At 35.5% G+C, this 24,099-nt stretch overlaps 1 protein-coding gene across 1 annotated transcript in view; it reads right to left on the bottom strand.

The window, feature by feature from the left end:
• Window positions 1-1,541: 1,541 nt before the first annotated feature.
• Window positions 1,542-24,099, bottom strand: part of LOC143911542 (uncharacterized) — a 115,578-nt gene continuing 93,020 nt past the window's right edge. Inside the window, exons 2-5 of the mRNA XM_077430450.1 lie at window positions 6,208-6,311; window positions 4,781-4,897; window positions 4,448-4,689; window positions 1,542-2,522 (exon numbers count right to left, since the gene is read on the bottom strand). Coding sequence (XP_077286576.1) covers window positions 2,066-2,522; window positions 4,448-4,689; window positions 4,781-4,897; window positions 6,208-6,309 — 918 coding nt within the window. The 5' untranslated portion in view covers window positions 6,310-6,311 and the 3' untranslated portion in view covers window positions 1,542-2,065. The remainder of the gene's footprint in view (window positions 2,523-4,447; window positions 4,690-4,780; window positions 4,898-6,207; window positions 6,312-24,099) is intronic.

Genomic DNA, 24,099 nt, shown 5'->3' with positions numbered 1-24,099 from the left:
TAAAATTGACAAAGATTAAATCATCTTATGGGCTGTTTATAGCGGCGAACATGAACGTCGTCACTTTTAGACACCAAAGAGACAATACAATTTTCTAAAGCACATATGAACAATGTCCCTTCTAAGATCAGGCCGTTTTGTTAAATTAAAATGTGAACTAAATGATAAATAGTCAATGTGAAGGAATTTTCAATGCATTTTTAATAGTTATTTAAAAAAAATCCCACTTATGACGTAAATCTTACAATATATTAATCTACGTATGTATATATAAAAGAAAGTTTTGTTTTAATATGTAATACAGTAGAACCTCGATTATCCGGATTGTTAAAAACAAACACAAATTTTACGATTTTGCTGCTTTGAAATGCGTAATATAAAATTTCGAAAATAACATGGAGAAATTTGTTAGTTGTCTTCAAAATTCAATACTCAAAAGGATGTTTGTTTCTTGAAAATTTGATCGTAATCTAAATATTTATTTTTAATATTATCAATTTGGAAAAGAAAACGTGTTGTATTATTATTAAAAGACAAATAAGAAATAATCAATGCTTTAAAAAGGGAACGATTTAAACGTCTATTTAATAAAATAAATGTGCATTTAAAATTTTTTTTGTACATTACAAACAATTTGTGTGCATTTTTAATGACGGATACAGGTTGCATTAAAAAGTTTGCTTTGATCATTGAAAAAAATATTTGGTACTTAAAAAGTGGATGAAATGTGCATTAAAATGACAGATGAACTAAATCGGCAACGTCGCAAATACCAAAATAAGAATTAATGTTTGGTTTTATTTATTTATGGTTTGGTTAGGGTTGGTTTTATTTATTTAAGATTACATTTCAATAGTGAGATTATAATTTCACTAGTGAGAAACTAGTAAGAAACACTTTTGACAGTTGACAAGTGTTAATAGCAGAAGACTGCAACGTTGCCACTTTTTGTATCTATTCTAATGCTAAAATCTACTTTTCCGAATGATCGTTTCATATTTTTTAATGGTCACTTTATAATGCCAAAATAATTAATTCGATAATAATGCAAATTTTTAATGCACAAACATTTTATTTAAGGTACAAAGTATTTTTATCGATGTACAGTTAAATCGCACCCCTTTAAAAAGCAATATCTTAGATTCTTAGGACGTTTTACGTCAAATAAATATGGTGTTTGGAACGTCAACGATATCGGATATAAAATAACAAAGCGAAAAAATGATCAAGTTTACTGATTCTCTAATGTCAGAATAATGGAAGCGTAAAGTTATGAAAAAATCAGGAAATGAAGAAGCCGAAGAGTATATTTTTATGTGGTTCATTCAAAGACGATCGTCTGGACAGTCAATATCTGGTCCATTATCGCGATTTGGCAGCTTTAATAAGAATAGCTAACTTTATGCAAACATCCATTATTTTCTTAATAAATAATAATTTATTTAATATTGATCCTCATGTTATTGTATGTGTAAATGACAACAAATAAAAATTATTCATACTGAATGTACACGTCTTTCCCTTTCAAATGTGATTTTTTCGATTATCCGAACTACCTTCATCCCAATTAGTCCGGATAGTGGAGGTTCTACTGTAGTTGAAATATATTTAAGTAACTTTGAAACGATAAATCGCTCTCTTGGTCGGGCATCTGTCAAAACGTATTTTTTTTTGCTGCCAGTAGTATGTGTGCATCAATAACGATGTTTATATGTACGTATAACATTTCGCACTGATCTCAAAGAGATAATTGCATATGAGTGATAGTAAAGTCTCAAGATTTACGAATTTCATCGCCGACATGGGCTGTCGTTCAAATGCCCCGGTACGAACGGTCCATCAGAGACGCTTAACGCTAAAGTGGCTTGCAGTTGCTGATTTCAGTGGAGGAAGTCAAAAATTTAAGTACTTAAGGGTGGTTTTGTTCACATTTTTCAACAAAATGGCGTCGTAATTGTACAATATATTTAATTTTATATAAAGAGAAATATAAGTTAACACGTATTGCGGAGAAAATGCTGTGCGACAAGATTATACTGAACTGCAAGTCGACGTTTCGGTTTCATTAGTCGACTCCGACAGCCTCGATCTCTCCGTTCTCGGACGACAGAGTGCCGTTCTGTTCGTGGTTGTCGGGTCGTAGCACCGCTCTTATCATCTGGTAATTTTTCTTAAATCCTAATTTTGTGTACAAGCTTTTAGAGGCGTCGTTCTCGGGGCGTATGACGACGAACGGCTTATACCCTCTCTCCGACACTTCCTTAGTTAGATACTTAGCTAAATGAATACCGTAACCTTTCCGTCTAAACTCGGGTTTTGTCTGCATTGAGAACATAGCACCATAGTACGACTGAACCATCCAAGCGGCCAATTCACCAGACGAGAATATGCCGTAGGCTGGCAGCTCTGAAACTAATTTTTCGAACACGTCGACACACTCCATATCGTTAGCGGGATACAAGTTGTGTATCGACTGCATGTGCTGCGGCTTCAGACGGCACATTTCTACATCGCTCGGTAATCTGGAAATGCAAATTAAGCCAATTTTAGACACACAATCACAATATTCAAACAGTACTAGAAACATAGATGCATTAAAAACTAAATACAATATGCTTATATGGGTTTGGTGCAAACGATCGACAAGCGCCAGACAGACTGAACCACAGATTAACTGGATGGCTGCTTTAAACGCAATTCTCGACTTCACGAATGATAGCTTGCACATCAGATAACGAGTAACCTTTCGAAGTGCACAGATGCTTTTATTAAAATGGTAATTATTAAAATTGAGTTGGATCTTTCTGGCGAGTTTAATAAGGCAAAATTCGGAACTAAAGTATCAGAAGCACAGAACGTATACAGGGTAGGTATGTCGGGACTTCGGGTAGATTTCGCTTAGTGTAAGTGCGAGCAGTGCGCACGCATAAGGTACACGTGTCGTTAATCTGTGGTTCAGTCTGTCTGGCGTTTTATCTTTATCTATATTTAAATAAAAAAAAATAAAAAATATATATCAGTACCGTGTTCGATCCGCACGCGGTCGATTTTTTTTCAAATATCTTTTAAATATATTTAATTCAATATTTATATTTAATTGGTTAACGCGATAGCGGCCGCTGACTCATATTTGTATCATGTTGGGTGCACAACGCTTAGTGACCGCTGGTACATATGTATATGATTTACGACTGCGCAAACTGTTTCAGTCCGCTGATATATTTTTGTATCACGTTTGCGTCAATCGTTTGTGGCCGTTGATACAATTTTGTATCAAGTTTTCGTTTTTGGGAAAACGTGATACAAATATATATCATAGGACTGAAAAATATATTTGCGCAGTCGTGAATCACAGAAGCGGTCAGTAAGCGTTGTGCACCCAACATGATACAAATATAAGTCAGCGGCCGCACAGTGTTAATATGAAAAAAAATGATAAAAACTATCTACCTACCTACCAACTATAGGTTGTGATCTCTTGCATCGATATTTCTCGAGAAACTTTGATTTTAGTTTCTCGAGAATATTTTATTGTGAAATTTCGAGATTGTCATTTCTCGAGAAAATTTTATTATGAAAGTTCGCGATTCTCGTTTCTCGAGAGATCGTTTATTAGAATCTCGAAAATATCGAGGATGTTTTAAATTTATCACTAAATGTTTTTGTTCAATAAATTGATTGATTTATATACTTGTTAACTCGTAAATAATTTTGTGTCAAATGTTTAGTATGAATATATGTATACAAAACACGGGCAAAGCCGTATAGAAACACTAGTAGTTTTATAAAATTCGTTGTTACATATTGTTATTTTTACTATTCTATATTTTTCTTTTCATGTCTTCTTTTATAATTTTTTTTTATATAGTTCTACTTTTCTTTTCTATTCAATGTTCTATTGTATCTTTCTTTCATCATGACTTTAATAAAGTTACAATATAGTCTTTGTACCCATTTGATTTTTGTGTGTTGTCAATTTTATATACTAAAACAAATCGATTCACTATATTAAAATAAATAAATTATACTCGAGAATTCTCGAAAATACCGAGAAACAAAAAAGAAAATTTCGAATTATCGAGATTCAAATATTCCGAGAAAATGAGATTCTCGAATCTCGAGAGTCAAAAAATGTCGAGAAATCACAACCTCTACTACCAACATATAAAAAATATAAAATATCAATAGAAAAATTAATTAATTAAATAAATTTTCAATAGATGGCGCCACATGCTCAGAGACTTCTATATATACTGTTTGCTACCAATGTTTCCTCTTGGAAAATAGACGGCGCTAAGTCTCTGAACGTTTACCGCCATCTATTGAAAATTCATTTTTATATTTCATCGGGTACAGCACTATGTATGTAGTTATATGTATATATAATATTTGATTATGCTGATTTATGTCATTGATGGATTGTAGATACTGTAGAAGGTGGTCTTACTCGTCCATATTGAAGTCCATGGGCGAGTCTTCGAATACGTAGACATCACCGTGCACTTTCTCTAACGTTCCCATATTTTTATAAAACTCCTCGATCCTGTCCACGATCGAGCTGTGAGTGAAGTTTAAGAATAGTGGGCGGGTCCAATCAATAAGTATATCTTCCTCTCTGATTAAATCTATAGATTCCAGACTATCACTGGGACAAAACACACTAAAACTCTCATACAATCGTCCATTCGGCTGAAATCAAACGAAACCACACGTTTAATACACACAATAATGTACATATATGTATATAAATAATGATCATTACATAGTTTGAATTTGTTACCGTGCTAGTGCAGCCTGGAAAATGAAGGCACACGGGCTCAACTGGCCAATTTCTCGATACATAAAAATGGAAGTCCCAAACGCGATTATTCAAATAAGTTTTAATAGTTTGATGAAACTGAAACAAATAACAATATTGCATTATATTATAATTATTTATTGAATTTATGTACAAGTTAGAGAACAGAAAAGGATACAGAATCTGTGGCGTGCCGTCCATGGATGCTGTGCATCCCTTAAAATTTACGTCAAAAATATTTCCATACGTTTGTTTTCTGAAGTTCTTAGTTATATTTCTCTTTCACTTATTTTTGATAACGTGATTATGATATATACGATCTTTTGTCTGATTCAAAATTGACATAAACGAACATCCCCGATGAAAGGCCGTAGCTGTCTACGCGACCGATGCTTGTTTTACATCAAGGTCGTATCGCCTTGGATGCTGAAGTTCTCTACAAATCTTTTGCGCATGCGCACAAGTGAGCTGTCACTCTTGCGTATGCGCATGAGTGAGACGACTCAACAGCCGTCTCGCTCGCGCGACACTTGCTCTGGAAGCAAAATCTCCTTTTGCGTATTTATTTACTTTCGCTTGATTCGTTGATTGATATTTCGTACGTTACGTCCTAAGTTATATTATTTTATTGTAATTTATTATGGCCCTAAATATAGATAGCCAAAGTGACAATGCAAGTGGATTTATCGCCGTTGTTAACAATAATTACAATTGTTTAATTAAAAATGTACTAAAAAGGACATTTGCTTCTCTACCATGTAATGAAAAAGAGATTATTGTTAAGAGCCCAAAACCCACACCAATATTGAATATTCATTCAATAAAAAACGAAAACAAATCGTAGACATTTTAATAAATATAAATATGACAATGTTTGGAAGAATAAGATAAAATTTAAAAAAATAAACTGATCGTGTTTTGGATAGCATCCTCTGATTGAAAAGTCACCGCACGCCACTGATATATATGTGGAAATACAAAGGCTCAATTCACAACTCCATTATAAAAACTGAGCTGGCTTATTTATTAATAGTTATTTGATTTTAATTTTTTATTACATAATATGTGTCATGACTGGAATTACCCCAAAGCGACAAAATTGGTTGGATTATTTTTGGTAGGAGGTACCATTTCCGGTTAATTTAAAAATTTGAAAAAAAAATTACATCGTTTCAATAAGAATTTCAGTAACCGATGCTAAGTTTCAGTTCGATAAGACTATCGATGTTCAAAAAATCCCCAAAATTCACTGACACACATTTTTTTCTAGATCATGAAAACGTAATCAGTGATCGATTCCGAGTTCGAATCAGACAAAATCTCAAGTTCGAATTTTCGCATGATCACAAAATTTCATCTATTGTTACTACGTATGTATGTACATATATAGATAAAGTAAAAAGTCTCACCTTAAGCGAATCAGGTAAATACTTTTCCAGAAAGTCTAAAATAGCTGGAAGCTCTTCCTCTTGAAGCAATCTGAAGTTCCTCCCTTCAGACACGATTTCCATTTCTGAAACAGAAAACAAATACAAAATTATTATATGTATTAAAAGAGCCTTGCAAATAATAAGAATCAGTTCAAAACGTTAGTATTTCATCAATGAAAATATATTTTATATTAATCAAAACCAATAAAATTTTACGATGAAGTATATTTTGTATTACAAATACAGTGCTATTTAATATTACCACACCCATATTTTATTTTATCTTTAATTTATACCAAGAAGGCCTAACAGGTAACCCCAATGCACCTTCCTCGCCAGGAACATTGTACATTTGATACAGATATTATTAGTATTATACAAAGTAAATAAATACATATCAATTAATATAGACAGAGACATCTATGATCAAATTTGTACATTTGCATAGCAAGCAGCATAGCTCGGACGTTAAGCTTCTGCTTACCGTCAAGAAGGTGCCGGGTTCTATCCCTGAATGAAAATGAATTTTTCAGAGTATGCTGTTGGTCAGACCTGGATTTGTGACTCCAGGTTGATCGTTTCCTATTAGAGTTTGCCAATTTTCTCTGATTTCATTGTTGAAACGGTTCCCGGAAAAAAAATTGGCTAAAAATCCTTCCTACCTACTATGTCACCACTATTTGAAATTTGATGGATGTACAATAAAAATTTATGTACAATTCATAGATGTCTCGTTAATTTGCGAGTTTTTTCAGTGTCTCGCAATTCAACGACTTATAATAAAAAAAAATGCTGCATTTGTATTTGTAATTGACCAGGAAGGCGCATTGGGATTTATCTGTAAGGCCTTCCTGGTATATATGTAAAATAAAAAATAAAATAAAATAAAAAATTTGCAGCCTGTAAAAAATTCAGCGAAATTCAGTAAATACATATCAATTAATATTTTTAGCAATGGTCGATATTACAAAATAAAGGACAAAAGAGCAATTTTAGGATATTTTAATTTTTGATTTGTACCAAGAAGGCCTATCAGGTAGCCCAAATGCATCTTCGTTGTCCACAAACATTGTACATTTGATACAAGTATTATACAAAGTAAATACATATCAATTCACATCCGAGAGACATCTATGGTCAAATTTGTAAATTTGCAGCATTTTTTAAACAATTCAGCGAAATTCAGTAAATACATATCGATTGGCATCCATAGTGACATCTATGGTCAAATTTGTAAATTTGCAGCATTCTATACAATTCAGCAAAATTCGAGATTTCTGAAAACTCGCGATTTTGCGTGAAAAATGGGTAAGGTTGCCAATTTGTTTGAAAATCAGATAAATTGGCAAACTCTGGTAGGAAACGATCGACCTAGAGTATAAAAAATCCAAGGCCTGGCCAGCAGAAACCAGTGGGATGTTAACCCATGACCACTATGTTCAAAGCATTATATGCTAACCACTAGTTTATTCTGCTGGTTATACTTCTATACCTTTCTTTAGTGAAAAATCAATTATGGAAGCTTTCAAATGTATTTTCTAGCATAGAGCCGACTTACATACATATAATACATGACAATAAACGTCAGAAATGTAATGTCTGCGAATTTATAACCGCGTATGTCCATTTTATGCGTATGAAATACATACGAAATGAAGTTTCAGTATCACAATCCCATGTGTGATGTAAGCGTGGAGCGTTTGCCGTTAATAAATAAGAGCAATTTGTCGTGTTTGTGCGAAATGGGTCAATGGGGTTCACTTCCGGTGCCAAACTGGAAACAATACGGCCATAACATTGTTTAAAACATTCTGACTGATCGATATTGAGAACTTTCCACTTTAAAAATACTCGAAATTAAATTGGCCAAGTCGTAACTTGAACGACCTTTTAATAATTAACATCTGTGCATAATTTAGTGTCACTAAAGAGTTTTCCGACGCGACAAACATAAAGATATTATATTATATGTTAAGTGAAAATATATTTAACGTTTAAATTTTCAGAGTTGGTTTTATTCATTTAAGATAAGATTGTTAGGGTTGGTATTATTTATGGGTTAGGATAGTTTAGGTTAGGTAAGGGTTGGCCCTATTAATTTAAGATTGGGTTGTTAGGGTTAAATTTATAGAGTTAAACGTTGTAAATTCATTGTTTGATACATTTTCACTGCTTGAATTGGTGAAAATGTGTATATGTTCACTAGTGAAAATATATTTTCACTTGAAATATGCTTTCATTGTAACATATATACATATTATGTATACACTAGTATTGTGCCCGATGAAATATCATCGCATGGGTAATGGCACATCAAGTTATTAAATAAAAAAACAATTAAAAGAAATGTGTTCGATCCGCACGCGCTCGTATTTTTTTCAAATACCTTTTAAATATATTTATATTAAATTATTTAATATGAAAATAAAAATTGTAAAAATACCTAACATATAAACAATATAAAACACCAAATAATTAATTAATTGAAAAAAAAAACTCAATTGACGGCGCTAAGTGCCGAGAGACTTGCTTAGAAGAAACATTGGTAGCAAACAGTATACTATATAGAAGATTTTTCTTTTGTAGTATATTGGTATATGTATTTTGAATTCTATTCGTACATTTTGTATTATATTCATAAATGTTGTATTTTATTCGTACATTTTGTATTATATTCGTACATTTTGTATTATATTAGCACATTTTGTATTATATTCGTATATTTTGTTGGCAGCTTTGTAGCTGTGACGCACATACATATGCATGTCGAATCGAAACGACTATTATGGCGAAATCACACAGGAAACAACGCAACGTATGGCGTATTAAATTCTCATCACTATCCTTTTAATATTAAGGAACTTAGGCAATATATAAGTCAAGCCGGTGGGTCCGCACGGGGTCTACTTGGCACAAGTCCTAAGGCCGAAATCACACAGGAAGGAACCCGGCACGTGGTTTTCTTTAGATACTAAGGAACGCGGCACGTGGTTTTCTTTAGATACGTGGTTTTCTTTAGATAAAGTGGCATGCCTTGCACATATTCATGGCATGCCCAGCATACACCGTTCCAAAATCATCCCCTGGAGTGTTTTCGGTAAAATTTTATCTTTGCTTGACAGTGATCGATAACGGTGTATCCCATATTTGAAGAAATGTAGGCGAAACCCCACAGCGGGGAGCCAAGCACGCGACGTGCCGTTTTTCCCTGTGTGATTTCGCCCTTATAGTACCTACGGCGAGCGTTATATTACACAGGCACACAGAATAGCGATATTATATATATGATATAATATCGCTATTTTTTAAATTTAGTGATTTGAATAATTCATGTTGTGTCATATTTTATAGCCTTGTTGGATGATATTTTATTTGAAAATGTTAGAATTTTCATATGAAATTTCTTTGATTTTTTGTCATTGGAAAGAAGATCAACTCGCATTTTGTTTTTCTTGGAAAAAGTTCGAATGAAAACGTGCTCACCATCAAAAACACGTGAAAGAAAAATGTTTCAGTAGAAACGGATGGGCGAAAGCTTCTTACTTTTTCCTCGCTTTATCGGATTGAAGTAATTCCAGAATATTTCTAGCGTAAAAAAATGTGTACTGTATTTGAATATTTTGTATAAGGTGAAAAATATATACTTTCTATATAAAATATATATATATGTATTATACAAACATAGGTACATATATAAAATTTAATTGTCTTCAAAATATATGTACATATGTACGTATTTTTATTTTCCTACGGGTAAGCCCATTGTTAACATAAAAAAATATATTTATACAATACATATCATAGAGATGAACAAATTGGATATACAGCAAATTTTTGCGAGAAATGCATACATTTTTACAGCGTTCATATGTAGGTGGGTAGCATATTTATAATAATCAACAAATTCGAGATACTAAAACGGGGATAGGTTGCCACCGTTTGAACGTGGAACTGTTTCAACAATGAAATCAGATAAACTGGCCGACTTTGATAGAAAAAGACCGACCTGGAGTCACATATCCAAGGTTTGGCCAGCAACACTGGACCTGGGAACGAAACCATGACCCTTTAGTTGAAAGAATTACACGCTAACTACTGAGCTTTGTTGCTGGGTGGTGTATATGTATGTAAATATATTTAAAGACAATTTTTGAATTTTTTATAACTATGTATGTACATATATATGTAATAAAAGGAAGTGCCTATTTTTATCTGCATAAAATAATATGGTCAAGTCCTATCAGCCAAAATCATTCCACGACAAACTGCACTCTGGTGACAGCTTTCTTTTCAACTGAAGCCAGATAAAATTGGCAACACCAATGAATTATACAAACTAACGCTTAAATCCTTGGTAAATTTCGCATATGTTAATGATTCGTCAGAACCAGGGGGAGAAGCAGATATCTGATACACTAAACTTACTAAATTCATTCTACATATGTACAACAAACTATGCTCTGAAAATTCATACTTCTAAATCCAGAGGAAATTATCAACAGTTATTATATGAACCTTAATAAAAAATAATGCGTTCTTTGGATTTGCTCACAACTTAAGACGATTCTATGTAAAATCTAAATTATCTTAACAAGAAGAAAAGACAGATTGTGGCAGACTATACTTTAGAGAAGGAAAAAATCTAAGGAGATAGTAATTTCACAGATTTATTTTATCTAAGGAGATCTTTTTAATTTTATTTTATTTTCACATTCATACAAATATATCAAAAAGGCTTAAGAGGGCTGGACAGCAGCGCCTTGTCCATACAAACGTACTATACTTCTCCCTTCCTCAATTATGGCACTAGAGAAATTATTTTTTAATATGCTATGGATATCCACCATTGGGGTGCATCTATCGTTTTATTTTTTTTGATTAATAATTTTTATATGAGCTAGGAGCCGCCAAACATCTATAAAATCGCCTCTTTTTTACACCCACGAAACGAGTCCAGCGTGCTTATTTAAGGGTCGAAATACGCCGATAGATGCACAGAAAGTATCTTTCTCATAACGATGATGAAATTTTTTTAAAAATTGGTCCAGTTTTAGAGGAGAAAATAGTAGAATACGAAACCTCGATTTTGTCAATTTAAAATACGTTTTATCTGGTCGAAGCGCAACTGTCGCATTCACTCAATATATATATATTGATATATATTGTCGCATTCACTCAATATATACATACACTCAATATATATATATATATATATATCGAAGAAAGGAACGGTAACAAAATTAAGGTTTCAGGTGTACAGCCCTCTTAACAGGTAAACGCCAATGCGCCTTCCTGGCCAATTACAAACATCGATAAACAACAATATATACGGTTATTTTACAGAGCATTATAGAGACATCTTTGGATAAATAAATATGGAAAAATTCATCATACTTGCCAAATCAAGGTCCATCCCCACTACTTGAAAGAGTTGCGCAAAAGCAATAGTTAGTACCCTATTCTAGCGTGCGCATCTTCTCCAAGGAGGCTTTCTTAAATCAAACTCCTATTTCCATTATGTCAGAAGAAGATATAGAAGAAATATCCTTCTTAATTAAAATCGAGATATATTCTAATGAGAAATACGGCAAAGAAGAATATTCACCATGTTCACCAAATCATTGTCTTTCATTTGTGAAGACCCACCCCCACTACTTGAAAAAGGTGCGCAAAAGCATAATAAAAGTTAGTACCATTGATGTATAATACACTAGATCCGCCCTCACGTCTTATACTGGTCTCCCTTTTGGCGAATGCACAGTTTCTCTTAGTAGGTAGGTAAGTACCGCGGCGTCGTAGGGAAAAAAACCATTTTTTCCCAACTTCCCCGCTAGTTAACCCCCCGCACCCCTCAGTTAGTGAAGACAAGATCTCCGACCAAGTCAGGGCCCATCTATGTGTATTATATATCTATGCTCCAGGTCGATCGTTTCCTATCAGAGTTTGCCAATTTTCTCTGATTTCATAGTTGAAACGGTTCCCGAATAAAAATTGGCTAAAATCCTTCCTACCTACTATGTCACCACTATTTGAGTTTGATTAATGTACAATAAAATGTATGTACAATTCTTAGATATCTCGTTAATTTGCGAGTTTTCACTGTCTCATAATTCACTGACTTGTATAATAACAATGCTGTATTGTTTGTAATTGGCCAGAAAGTCGCATTGGGGTTTACCTGTAAGGCCTTCCTGGTATAAAATGTAATAAAAAAAATAATAATAATGTAAGGTAATTTATAGGCGCGCGCGCACGTATTAATCGTAAAAAGTTGAGTGCGCGTATTACACGCTCACCGATCCAACCCGTTTGAAATGATGAATGAATGTGTCTGTTTCTTTGTGGATGTGTGTATGTGTCACTCGTTTCTCGGCCTGAAGTCGCTCAGCCTGACGTCACATGACGCTCCACCCCCCCCCCCCACTTCCCCGCTAGAAGAAGATATAGAAGAAATACCCTTCTTAATTAAAATCGAGATCATTCTAATGATAAATGCGGCAAAGAAGAAGATTCGTCATTGTCTTTTATTCGTGAAGGCCCATCCCCACTACTTGAAAAAGGTGCGCAATAGCAATAGTTAGTACACCATTCTAGCGTGCGCATCTTTTCCGAGGAGTGTGGGTAGGCTTTCGTAAATGAAACTTCTATTTCCATTATGCCAGAAGATATATGTAGAAGGAACACCCTTCTTAAAATTTAAACTACATTGTAAAAAGCTACATTCAAGCTACAAGTTGAGTGTATATAAATATAGAAATACGGTGCCATACGAAGTATCATTGATAATTTTGTATTACAGGTCAGTACACAACGTAACGTACAAACGGTTAATTATAGTCTATTTGCGCACAGCAAGCCTCGTATATCACGATCGTTTCGACGACAATTAATCAAAGAAAAGTGGAAAAATCTCAGTTGGCCCAAGCTAGCTCATGCATAATTGAAGCACCTTGCCAAGGTATGTATTTACGTCGTTCGCTCTTGATTCAATCGAGTGACGTATTACATACATATGCACATATGTGTCAGCTAGGAACCCTTGACAGTTGTTTTTTCGCAATTTTGGAATCGAGTCAAATGGCGTACATTGTCGTAGATCACGATAGTTTTGGCACGAGAGCTTTGTAATATTTAGACGTTGCACCGCAGGAGATTTCGAGCTTTTGGACACCAGCTTGCACTTGACATTATCGAATGCAGTGAATTTTCAACGAGTATTTTCTCACAGATGGTCCAAAATATATCTAATAGATAAGATAAAAAAATACAATAATAAATAATCTTAAAAAGCAATAGCATTATAATAATAGCAGATAAAGTAAAAGTATCAAATAATAAAATATAAAGAAGGGAATGTCTTGCACCTACAACCAGCACCAATATACATATGTATAAGAACCAGCCGCAAATACAAAACATTCCTTAGAGGCCAAAAGGAAACAGAGATCAAAAATTAAATTTTGAAAGTAATGATGAGCGCAGGCTACCAGACATATAGGTTAAAATAATCTACGTTCACTAAGTTGGAAAATATCACATTCAGGCTCAGCAGCAACGATTTCATTGAGAAGTCGGATAGCTCTTGGAATAGGAGCCATTCGATAAAGAACTGTGCGAGCAGGAGGTACAACTATCAAATGACGATGTCTACCACGCATATATTAGTCCCAACTGTTCCAGCAACAACGGGCATGACGTATTACCACGTAGTAGCTGGAGAACAAAACGAATTAATGAGAAGTTTCTCGGAAGTTCAAGGGAATTATACCCAAGCATGCCCAAAAGGAAAGGAGTAGGGTAGAGATATGGGTAATACCCATATTCTTTCCTATAAAGGAAACGAAGAAATACTTTTTGCACTTTTTCGATCATAAGGGAGTAATTTCCTTCATGCGGATTCTACACAATCGCATTATACTCTAGCTTACTTCTAACAAGCGAGTTGAAAGCAAGCGAGAAGACAAAGGGTTGGAGAATAACCGTATTTCACAATATTTAGACGCGCAGGAATGTCACTGAACTGACAGAGTGAAGCTAATAAAAAGCTTGATGATTAAAAAGCTTCTAGCATCGGTATGAATAGATCGCGAATTTACATAAAATCTTATATTTTATTTATTTTATTTTATTTTATTTTATTTATTTGGAAAATTTACAGTTTACAGTTTATTAGATTGATAGTAAAAAAAATATAATTATGTTAAGTAAACCATTAATAATTTTCACATATAGGTAAAAAAAGAAAAGCTCAAACATTTAAAATAAGAAACAAAAATGATAATAGAGTAAGATAGTTAAAGAAAACAAAAAAAAGAAAAAAAATAGAAATAACAGTATAATAAAAATATCAGAATAATAAGAATAATAATATGATAAAAATTATGAAATAATATAAAAAATATAATATATAACAAAAAACAAAAAGACAAAATAAATACATCAAAATAAAAATTCATAATCATAATCATAAACTTTCATTAAAATTAATCATCGAAAAACAAATTTGCAATAATTACTCTAGCTTGTATAGCATTAATTTAATCTAATCTATAATTTGGAAAGAGACTTTGTATGTAAATATCCTTGGTCGTCGTCGTCGTCGTCTTCGTCGTCGTCTTCGTCGTTTTCGTCGTTTTCGTCGTCGTCGTCCGTAGATCGGTGACGTCATCGAACACGTGATTCGATTTTTTTTTTTTCGATCCATGGGCGCCGATTTGTTTTTTTCGTTTCAATGGATTCACCCCCGCTGGGGCGCAAAGCGAGTAGTTTCATGGGGCCCCGCCAGGGGCGCCACAAGGGGCGCAGCCCCGTGGGGCTCAAAAGGGGGCGCCACAAGGGGCGCAGCCCAGTGGGGCCCCGAAGGGGGCCCGGGGGGCCCAGCCTCATGGGGCGCAGCCCCATGGGGCTCAAAAGGGGGCGCCACAAGGGGCGCAGCCCCGTGGGGCCCAGCCTCATGGGGCGCAGCCCCATGGGGCTCAAAAGGGGGCGCCACAAGGGGCGCAGCCCCGTGGGGCCCCGAATGGGGCCCGGGGGGCCCAGCCTCATGGGGCGCAGCCCCATGAGGCTCAAAAGGGGGCGCCACAAGGGGCGCAGCCCCGTGGGGCCCCGAAGGGGGCCCGGGGGGCCCAGCCTCATGGGGCGCAGCCCCATGGGGCTCAAAAGGGGGCGCCACGAGGGGCGCAGCCCCGTGGGGCCCCGGGGGGGCCCAGCCTCATGGGGCGCAGCCCCATGGGGCTCAAAAGGGGGCGCCTAGCCTCATGGGGCGCAGCCCCATGGGGCTCAAAAGGGGGTGCCACAAGGGGCGCAGCCCCGTGAAGCCCCGAAGGGGGCGCGGGGGGCCCAGCCTCATGGGGCGTAGCCCCATGGGGCTCAAAAGGGGGCGCCACAAGGGGCGCAGCCCCGTGGGGCCCAGCCTCATGGGGCGCAGCCCCATGGGGCTCAAAAGGGGGCGCCACAAGGGGCGCAGCCCCGTGGGGCCCCGAAGGGGGCCCGGGGGGCCCAGCCTCATGGGGCGCAGCCCCATGAGGCTCAAAAGGGGGCGCCACAAGGGGCGCAGCCCCGTGGGGCCCCGAAGGGGGCCCGGGGGGCCCAGCCTCATGGGGCGCAGCCCCATGGGGCTCAAAAGGGGGCGCCACAAGGGGCGCAGCCCCGTGGGGCCCCAGCCTCATGGGGCGCAGCCCCATGGGGCTCAAAAGGGGGCGCCACAAGGGGCGCAGCCCCGTGGGGGCCCGGGGGGCCTAGCCTCATGGGGCGCAGCCCCATGGGGCTCAAAAGGGGGTGCCACAAGGGGCGCAGCCCCGTGAAGCCCCGAAGGGGGCGCGGGGGGCCCAGCCTCATGGGGCGCAGCCCCATGGGGCTCAAAAGGGGGCGCCACAAGGGGCGCAGCCCCGTGGGGCCCCGAAGGGGGCCCGGGGGGCCCAGCCTCATGGGGCGCAGCCCCATGGGGCTCAAAAGGGGGCGCCACAAGGGGCGCAGCCCCGTGGTGCCCCGAAGGGGGCCCGGGGGGCCCAGCCTCATGGGGCGCAAGCCCTAATAGGCATTAACTAAGGGGGGCGAAGCCCTAGACGGCAATTAATCATTAATCAAGGCTCAGGGGGGCGCCGAGGGCGAAGCCCTAGAAGGCAAAAAAAATTTTGATTTTTTTTTTTGATTTTTTAAAAAAATTTTTTTTAATTTTTTTTTAATTTTTTTTTTATTTTTTTTTTATTTTTTTTTTAATTTTTTTTTTTGATTTTTTTTTTATTTTTTTTTTTAATTTTTAAATTTTTTTTTAATTTTTTTTTTTTTTTTAATTCAATTAGCATAGTCATGTTTAAGCGGTTTATATTATAAACACTGAGCGAAGCCGGGTAATACAGCTAGTATTAAATAAGTCAAACATAGAAATTGTTAAGATTAGTGTGTTGACGGTGTATATATTATACATATGTGCTAGTTCTGATAGTAAAGCAAGGAAACGACGTATCACTCTTTCGGAAAGTATGTCCTTGAATATGAATATTGATAAAATGCGATATGTTGGATATATACATATGTATGTAGATATAATTGGGTAAGAGTAACGTTAGCCTTATTGAAAGTAAAAATACAGTCGTAAAAGTTTCAGCGTGTAGAAATAAAATAAAAATGGCGCGAAAAAATCTCAACGAGAAAATCCATTTTCATAAGGAAAACCGGCCCATTTTACGATGTCGTCTCTTTCGATACACTTTCCTTTGAGATCCTCCACAGTAACGCAGCGTATGGAAAATGTTTATGAAACGTTTGCTAAACTTTCGCAGACTTTTCCAAGCTTTCCCTCCCCCCATCTCTGTTCCCGTTCCCCTCTTTTCACTCGCCCGCCGCTTCCTAACGTTATTTGCATTGTTTTACGCGAATTTTCATAAAACTTAATTAACACATTGTCGGCGGCGCGCCCTGCGAAAAGGGTTAACGACTATTCGCAACATTCGTATACCTATGTAGATACATACGTCGTTTTCGAAATACGCATGAAATTGTCAGAGCTTTTACCCTTCTGCTTCGTCACGTTCAATGTTATCTACGTAACATTTGTACGCTTACGACAGTCAATTTGTAACATTTTGGAAACTCGACATTGTATTATATTATATAATACTTGCTTTTTCAGTACATTGAATATATAATTGAACAATCAAAATGGCTTCATTTCCCTGTGAAGTGAATCTATGTACTTACGTAGTGGTAAGCCACTAGATTTAGTTCACACTGGCTTAGGCACGATTTACGAATGACTGGACGAAATTTTCTTTAGATGTACTAAAAGGTAATAAAATCAGTCCAACTGGTTAGACTTTATAAGAAAAAACTACAGCTTCTATGGGAAGATATTTAAAATATAGTTCAAGATTTTTCATAGCATTTTATTAAAATATATTTCAAAAAATTTTGAATGTGAGGAAACGCAAGAATGTTTGAAGAACATATGTCAGATGAATTGAAAATGGTTGGATATTAGAAATAGTCTTAAATTAAGCACTTTAAAATTTGTATATAAGCTAGATAAGAATCTACATATTACCCAAATATTTCAATAATCGTATATGTAGTTAAGAATAGAGATATACATAATTATAAAACTAGAAATAGGAATGAATTAATTACACTGTTCGACAAATGACGAGATATGACTTTTCTTATATGTAGATTTATGCCCAGTGAACACGAATCTGGTAATAAAAAATGTTGATTGGCTCGAGATTCGCAGATATTTTTAAATCGCGCGATTTTTGTATATCTTGGTGTTGTTCGGTCGATGTCTCAAAATCTGTCAATTTTCTGTTCAAAATGAATATTGGAATCTATAGTCGGGTATTTTACCTTTCATTTGTAGTACTTTTCAGCTTTCAAATCTCTCTAAGTAGTCGTCCAGTTCAAATCAAAAGTCATAAGTACGTATTTTCACTTGGAATTTTTTCTTACTGTTAATACTATTTAATATTGAGTTTTTTCTATTGAAACATGTTTATTGGGATAGTTTTCTGACCACATTATTTTTTGTTTTCGTTTAAAAGGGTGAATTGGAAGTGTGCTGAATTTTAAATCGGTAAAATTGTGGGCTAAAAATTCGCTACTATTATTTACTAGTATTTACACGAATCTGAATTGAATTAATAGGGATAATATATTAAATTGTCTTTATATTAGAATTAAATAAAATTCCACTTAGAAAAATCATATTTCGACTATTCTTGTGGATTAATAACAAAAATTCGTTTATTTTATTGAGGTAAACCAGTTATCAATAGAATTTTTGTTATTAACTTTTACCAATATTTAAGTGAGTTGTGAAGGGGTGGTAGAAAGCATATGTAGCTGTCATCACTTAGATTTGATACAAGATTCCGATGTCATTTTTAATGGGTTCGTAAACGATTAAACTTCTCTAGCTTCATGTCGAAGACTTTAACTTACTTAAATGTAAGCTAACCGCTGAATATGGTAAAATATCAAAGAAATCTAAAGAGTGGAATTGGTTCAAAAACGGATCACAAATTTTTGACCTGTAGGAATGTCACTGAACTACATAATAGAGCGAAGTTAATAAAAACGCTTGTAAAACATGTTGGCATATGACGTATGACCGGTCTTAACATTATAATAATATCGGTATTTTTGAAATTCAGTATAAAAATGAGTAATTTTTATTATTATTATTATATATTATACACAATTTCACATTTTATACTCATTTAAATACGTCACTCATTTTTGACGTGATTAATGTGCACGTGCAAGAAATTTTCCTGGGGTCAAAAATAATATGAAATGAAAAAGAAAATGTCGACAAAGTCGAAGGACAAACAATAACGGCGAATCGATACATTCGCGAGTGCTAAAGTTCAAATTAGCACGAGCCTTATACCATACACGTGGAAAATTGTAATTTCCAAGACTACTGCTTTCGTGCGAACAATTTCCCAGTGGCGCCTCGGGACGCACAAATAAATAAACACCCGCCGGTATTCCGAGCTAATAAAGTTGCGGCGAACTTCACTGTTCTGCAGTGACACATAGCGTGCGTTGCATTCGTGGAAAACTCAAAGGAAATTACCACCCCCCGCCGCTTGTGAATCTATAATGTATTTTCCGGTACATTTTAAAATAAAATGACTTCCGGTTCAATTTTCCCGTCGCCGGACGGTCTGCCTGTCGAGTTAATTGAATTTGTCGCGAGTTCGATATGGAATTTTAAACCAGTTATAAAACTGCAGTCGCGTTTTAATATTCAAATACATACGAGGGTGCGGCCATTTTGTCCATTGAATTTCACTTGTACGTTGAATTTTTAAACAAATCACATTCTGCTTTAGGTCATCGACTTTAGAGAGTCTTTAATTAATATTATGTATTAGATGTATTATGAACATTTATAAGGATTGTAAATAGGTTTTTGAGCTCTTTTTCCTATTATGCTTTAGATTAACATTAGAATAATATAATACTGTGACTAATAACCAAATTAAATTAAATTGTAAAATAGAAAATGATCAGTAGATCAGTAGCTATTAAAATAGATATAAGATGTATTGTGAGCATAATTTCGTAATAATAAAAAGCATGTTTTCAAGCGTTTGGATTTTTACATATATATTTCAGCTTGATACGTTCAGGGGTGTGGACAGAATTGTGGCGACAACATTTTTGACCTTTCTAAGAGGAAAAAATCTCACTTCCGGTTTATTAAATTTAGTGATTTTATTTTATTTTTATCACATTGATACAATAATTATACTTGAATTTTTCATGAAGAGTATACATGTTTAAGGGGTCGAAAAAATAGTTGAAGAAAAATTGAACAAGAGTAAACTGCCACTCCCGTTGAGGGATGCTTAACAAATTTTATACATAACTTGTTATTACGCTTAAACTTCTAGATATGAAATTTCAGTTCAATAAACCAAAAGGTTTTTGAGAAAAACCTCGATTCTCTAGAGTAAAAGTACTACTTCCGCTTCAGATAAAAATATTAGGTTATAAAATTTATAATTTCTATTACATGTGGAAAAATTTCCGTCCGATTCAGTTAGCGGTTTGGGAGAACATTGAATTCATTCACTTATAAGGGGAGGTACCATTTCCGGTCAACTTAAAAATTTGAAAAAAATTTACGTCGTGTCAATAAAAATTTCAGTAACCGATACTAAGTTTCAGTTCGATAGGACTAATGGTGTTCAAAAAATCCCCCAAATACATAGACACACACATTTTTTCTAGATCAAGAAAACGTGATCAGTGATCGATTCTGAGTTCGAATCAGTCAAAATGATCACAACACTTCATCTATTGTTACTAAGTGCATAGATAAAGTAAAAAATATTGATGCTTTGAGTAACATTCACTTTTTTAAGGGTTTTTTCAACTATATTCACACATATATACATATACGATGTCATGTTAAAAAGATGTTAACCAATTCATAGCGATAATAGCTCGGATAGTATTTGAGATTATTTAGTTATCTACTAAATGTAGTGGTGGAATCTTCACAGTTACTAGGCAAAGGCATGCGAGGTACTTCTAAAAGCTCACTTGATGGCTTTTGGGATTAGTTCGCTTAGAAAGATATAAAAACTTGAATAAAATAAAGCGAGGGAAAAGATTGGAGATGAAATGGATAAACGAAGTATGTATATAATATATGTATAAAGTGTCGACGATGAAGTTTTTTTAATATTGATTTAAAATGTACGCATGCAAGAATGGAAGAAGCTTTAATCCAAGAGTGGATGTTGAAAAGCTGATGATGATGATGATGATGACGACATTTAAACGCATTAAAAGACATAGAAAACTTCGTTCAAATTCAACGAGTGTTCAAAATGTTCCGAAACAAAGTTTCTCAATTAGACAAATTAAACATTTCACGATCCGCAAATTGACGCCATTAATGACTTTTCCAAACATTTTTCACGTATGTACATATATAATTTTTTATAAATTTAATCATTGACCAACCGCCACTGTTTTTCGCGAGCGATAAACTTTTCGGCGTCAAGCGCGATATTGATCTATATTTTCCACTTGTTTATAATTTAGCCAAGCGTACATATTATATTATGTATAAAATACTACTTGTACAACACATATTATACATACATACATACATACATAGGTATACTTAGAATTCGAAATGGGGCTATGAATATGATGAATAATTACGTATACGGTATATTATAATATTGCATGTCGACCTTGAAATCGACCCATTGCCTTTGCTTATATGAATATATTCACATACTAGTATGTATGTTATATAAATAGGTGCATATAGGGGTTGTATATTGTATGTATGCACATATATATTATATATGCAAGAAGTGCATATTGCAATGCAACGCGTCGAAGAGGCATCTTCAATTTCGATATTGCAATGTTTGTGGAGTTGCAATTAAAACTGATAAAAGGGTGCACTGAGAGGCGATGTAATTGGTTAGGTGTGATATTTATGAGAAAAAAAAGGGTTTTGTATCGTACATATATAATATTAATTGGGTTAAAGCCTATGCTTTATGTTAACGTGCAAGTTGTGCATTAATGGAAGTGCTTGTTTTATTAAAATTATTATAATATTAAATGCACTTTATTATTTGTACGCAATTGATAGCCCTACATGAAGTAGCGTGTGCAATTTTCATGATGGGGAAATTCTTCTGTACAATTTTTGAAAAGATGATGTTTTTCGGTTAATGATTTTTCCTACTACCGGTATACCGGTAAAATTTACTTTCAATATCACAGAACGCAAACGCTAAAAGCCTTTTAAATTGATATTTATTCTATTTTATTTAATTTTAGCTATTTAGCTAATTTAAAACAAATGCATTCTTAATTACTTAACTCTAAAATTTTATGTTTAACTTATATGTATGTATGTACTGCCACTCAGAGGTGTCTCCTCGCACCTCGCAAGAATGCATCCACGATCTTAGAAGACCTGATGCACTCAGGGAGGGCATTGTACATGAGCACACCCCTGTGAAAAACACCCCCAGCTGTCTTCTTTTTTCTTACTCTACTTACAACTAATTTGTCCTTATTTCTAGTATAAAAACTATGTATATCTCTATTCCTTATTGTATAATCCTTAAAGTACTCAGGTAATAACTTATGATCTAACTTATAGACAATGTACTAGGATTGAAACTAATTCTAATACTCATCCATCCCAATTCATCTAACATACTTCTAATACTTTTTAATATACCCACATTCAAAATACCTCTCATAGCTTTATTTTGTAATTTTTGCATCTTTCCTAAATCTTGGCCATTAAACATTAAGCACAGTGGCACAATAAACCACATGTGGCAACATTTACTACAATAAATTGAAACTAATTGTATATAAATTGAAATTCAATATGCTCTACCACATTCAATTTATTATTATTTACTTTACTTTAATATTAATTATTTATTAATATTATATAACATTTTTTATTCATGGCGGGGGGTATGTGTCCGGGGGGCAGTGCCGGTTTTAGGGGGGGGCTGGGTGGGGCGGCACCCGAGGGCGCTAAATATGTTGAGGCGCCGAACGATGCGCCAAAGGCGCTTTAAAATTTAAAATTAGAGCGCCAAAAGCCATTCAAAATTTTAGATTAGAACGCCAAAGGCGAAAGTTTTTTCTAAGGGTGTTTAGAAAAAATTGCCCGAGGGCGCCATTGGATGTAAGGCCGGCACTGCCGGAGGGTACGTGTCCAGGGGCTGCATGTCCAGCGGTCTCCGTGACGAGCCAGAATATTAAATTACAGAAAATGCAAATATCGGAAAAAAGTGTGCATGGTGAACGGTACATACTCACTTAATTTGCGCGAGCAGGATACAACAGGAACAAGAGGAACAGGCTTTTCCTCCCGTATTAATGTGCGCGCGCAGAATGGAAAAAACCCTTTCAGTTTCGGCCGAAGTTGGTTTTATTGTTAATAGGGACGAAAACATTTTTTTTAAATTATCGGTTTTTTCTCCTGTCAGCATGCATATTTTAATCTCTATTTTAAAGTCGATGTTATTTTTATTTACGTTATTTTGTATATCCGTCTTTGATAACTCCTTATTTAATTCTTCGTTCATCGTCAAACACACAATTGTTTCGTCTTCATCCAAATCTAAAAGAGTTTCTTCCATTGTGGAATCGTCAATACAAGAAGGATATACTCGCTCCATAATAACTATTATGTGAAACTTCACCGTAGGATATACATTCGGTATAAAATCAGAATTATTTAAATTTTATGTTAAACAATCAGTTTTAATCTTCTTCTTTCTTCGATTTTAATTTTTGAGAATATTTTACGATTCTTTGTGTATTTGATTTGTTATTTCCCTTCGTGCAGTCGTGAAAATGTTGTATGTATGTAAATCCAATTCCCGGGATTCGAGATAAAATTTCCCGGGACACGGGACAACAAAAATTCCGTGTATTCCTGGGAATGTCTGTCCCGGGTCGACCCGGGTCAGAAACCCTAGTATGTACATACGTGAGTATGTACCGTTTACCATGCACCCTTTTTTTTTGATCTGTCGACTTAAGATCTTTGCCTTCCGATATTTGTGTTTTCTGTAATTTAACATTCTGGATCGTCACGTAGACCCCATGCCCAGATACCACCGGGTAGAACACTAGTAATACAGAACGACGTTGAATTGGCGTATTCACAATATTGAGTAGTTCCAATCAGAGATTCCAGAGCAAAATCAGATTGAAGCTACGCAATATGTATACGAAAGTAAATGTAAAACGCTCGTATATAAAAAAAAACTTATACATATTTTTAGCGTGTCGCGTTGACAGACATAAAATAGTAGACGGTCGTCGACAATGGCCGATTATGACAGTTTCTCCCGG

Source organism: Arctopsyche grandis, chromosome 5 (assembly GCF_051622035.1).
Source record: "Arctopsyche grandis isolate Sample6627 chromosome 5, ASM5162203v2, whole genome shotgun sequence".
NCBI lineage: Eukaryota > Metazoa > Arthropoda > Insecta > Trichoptera > Hydropsychidae > Arctopsyche > Arctopsyche grandis.
Note: the sequence above shows the minus strand (reverse complement) of the source record. Positions and strands in the feature narration are given on the sequence as shown.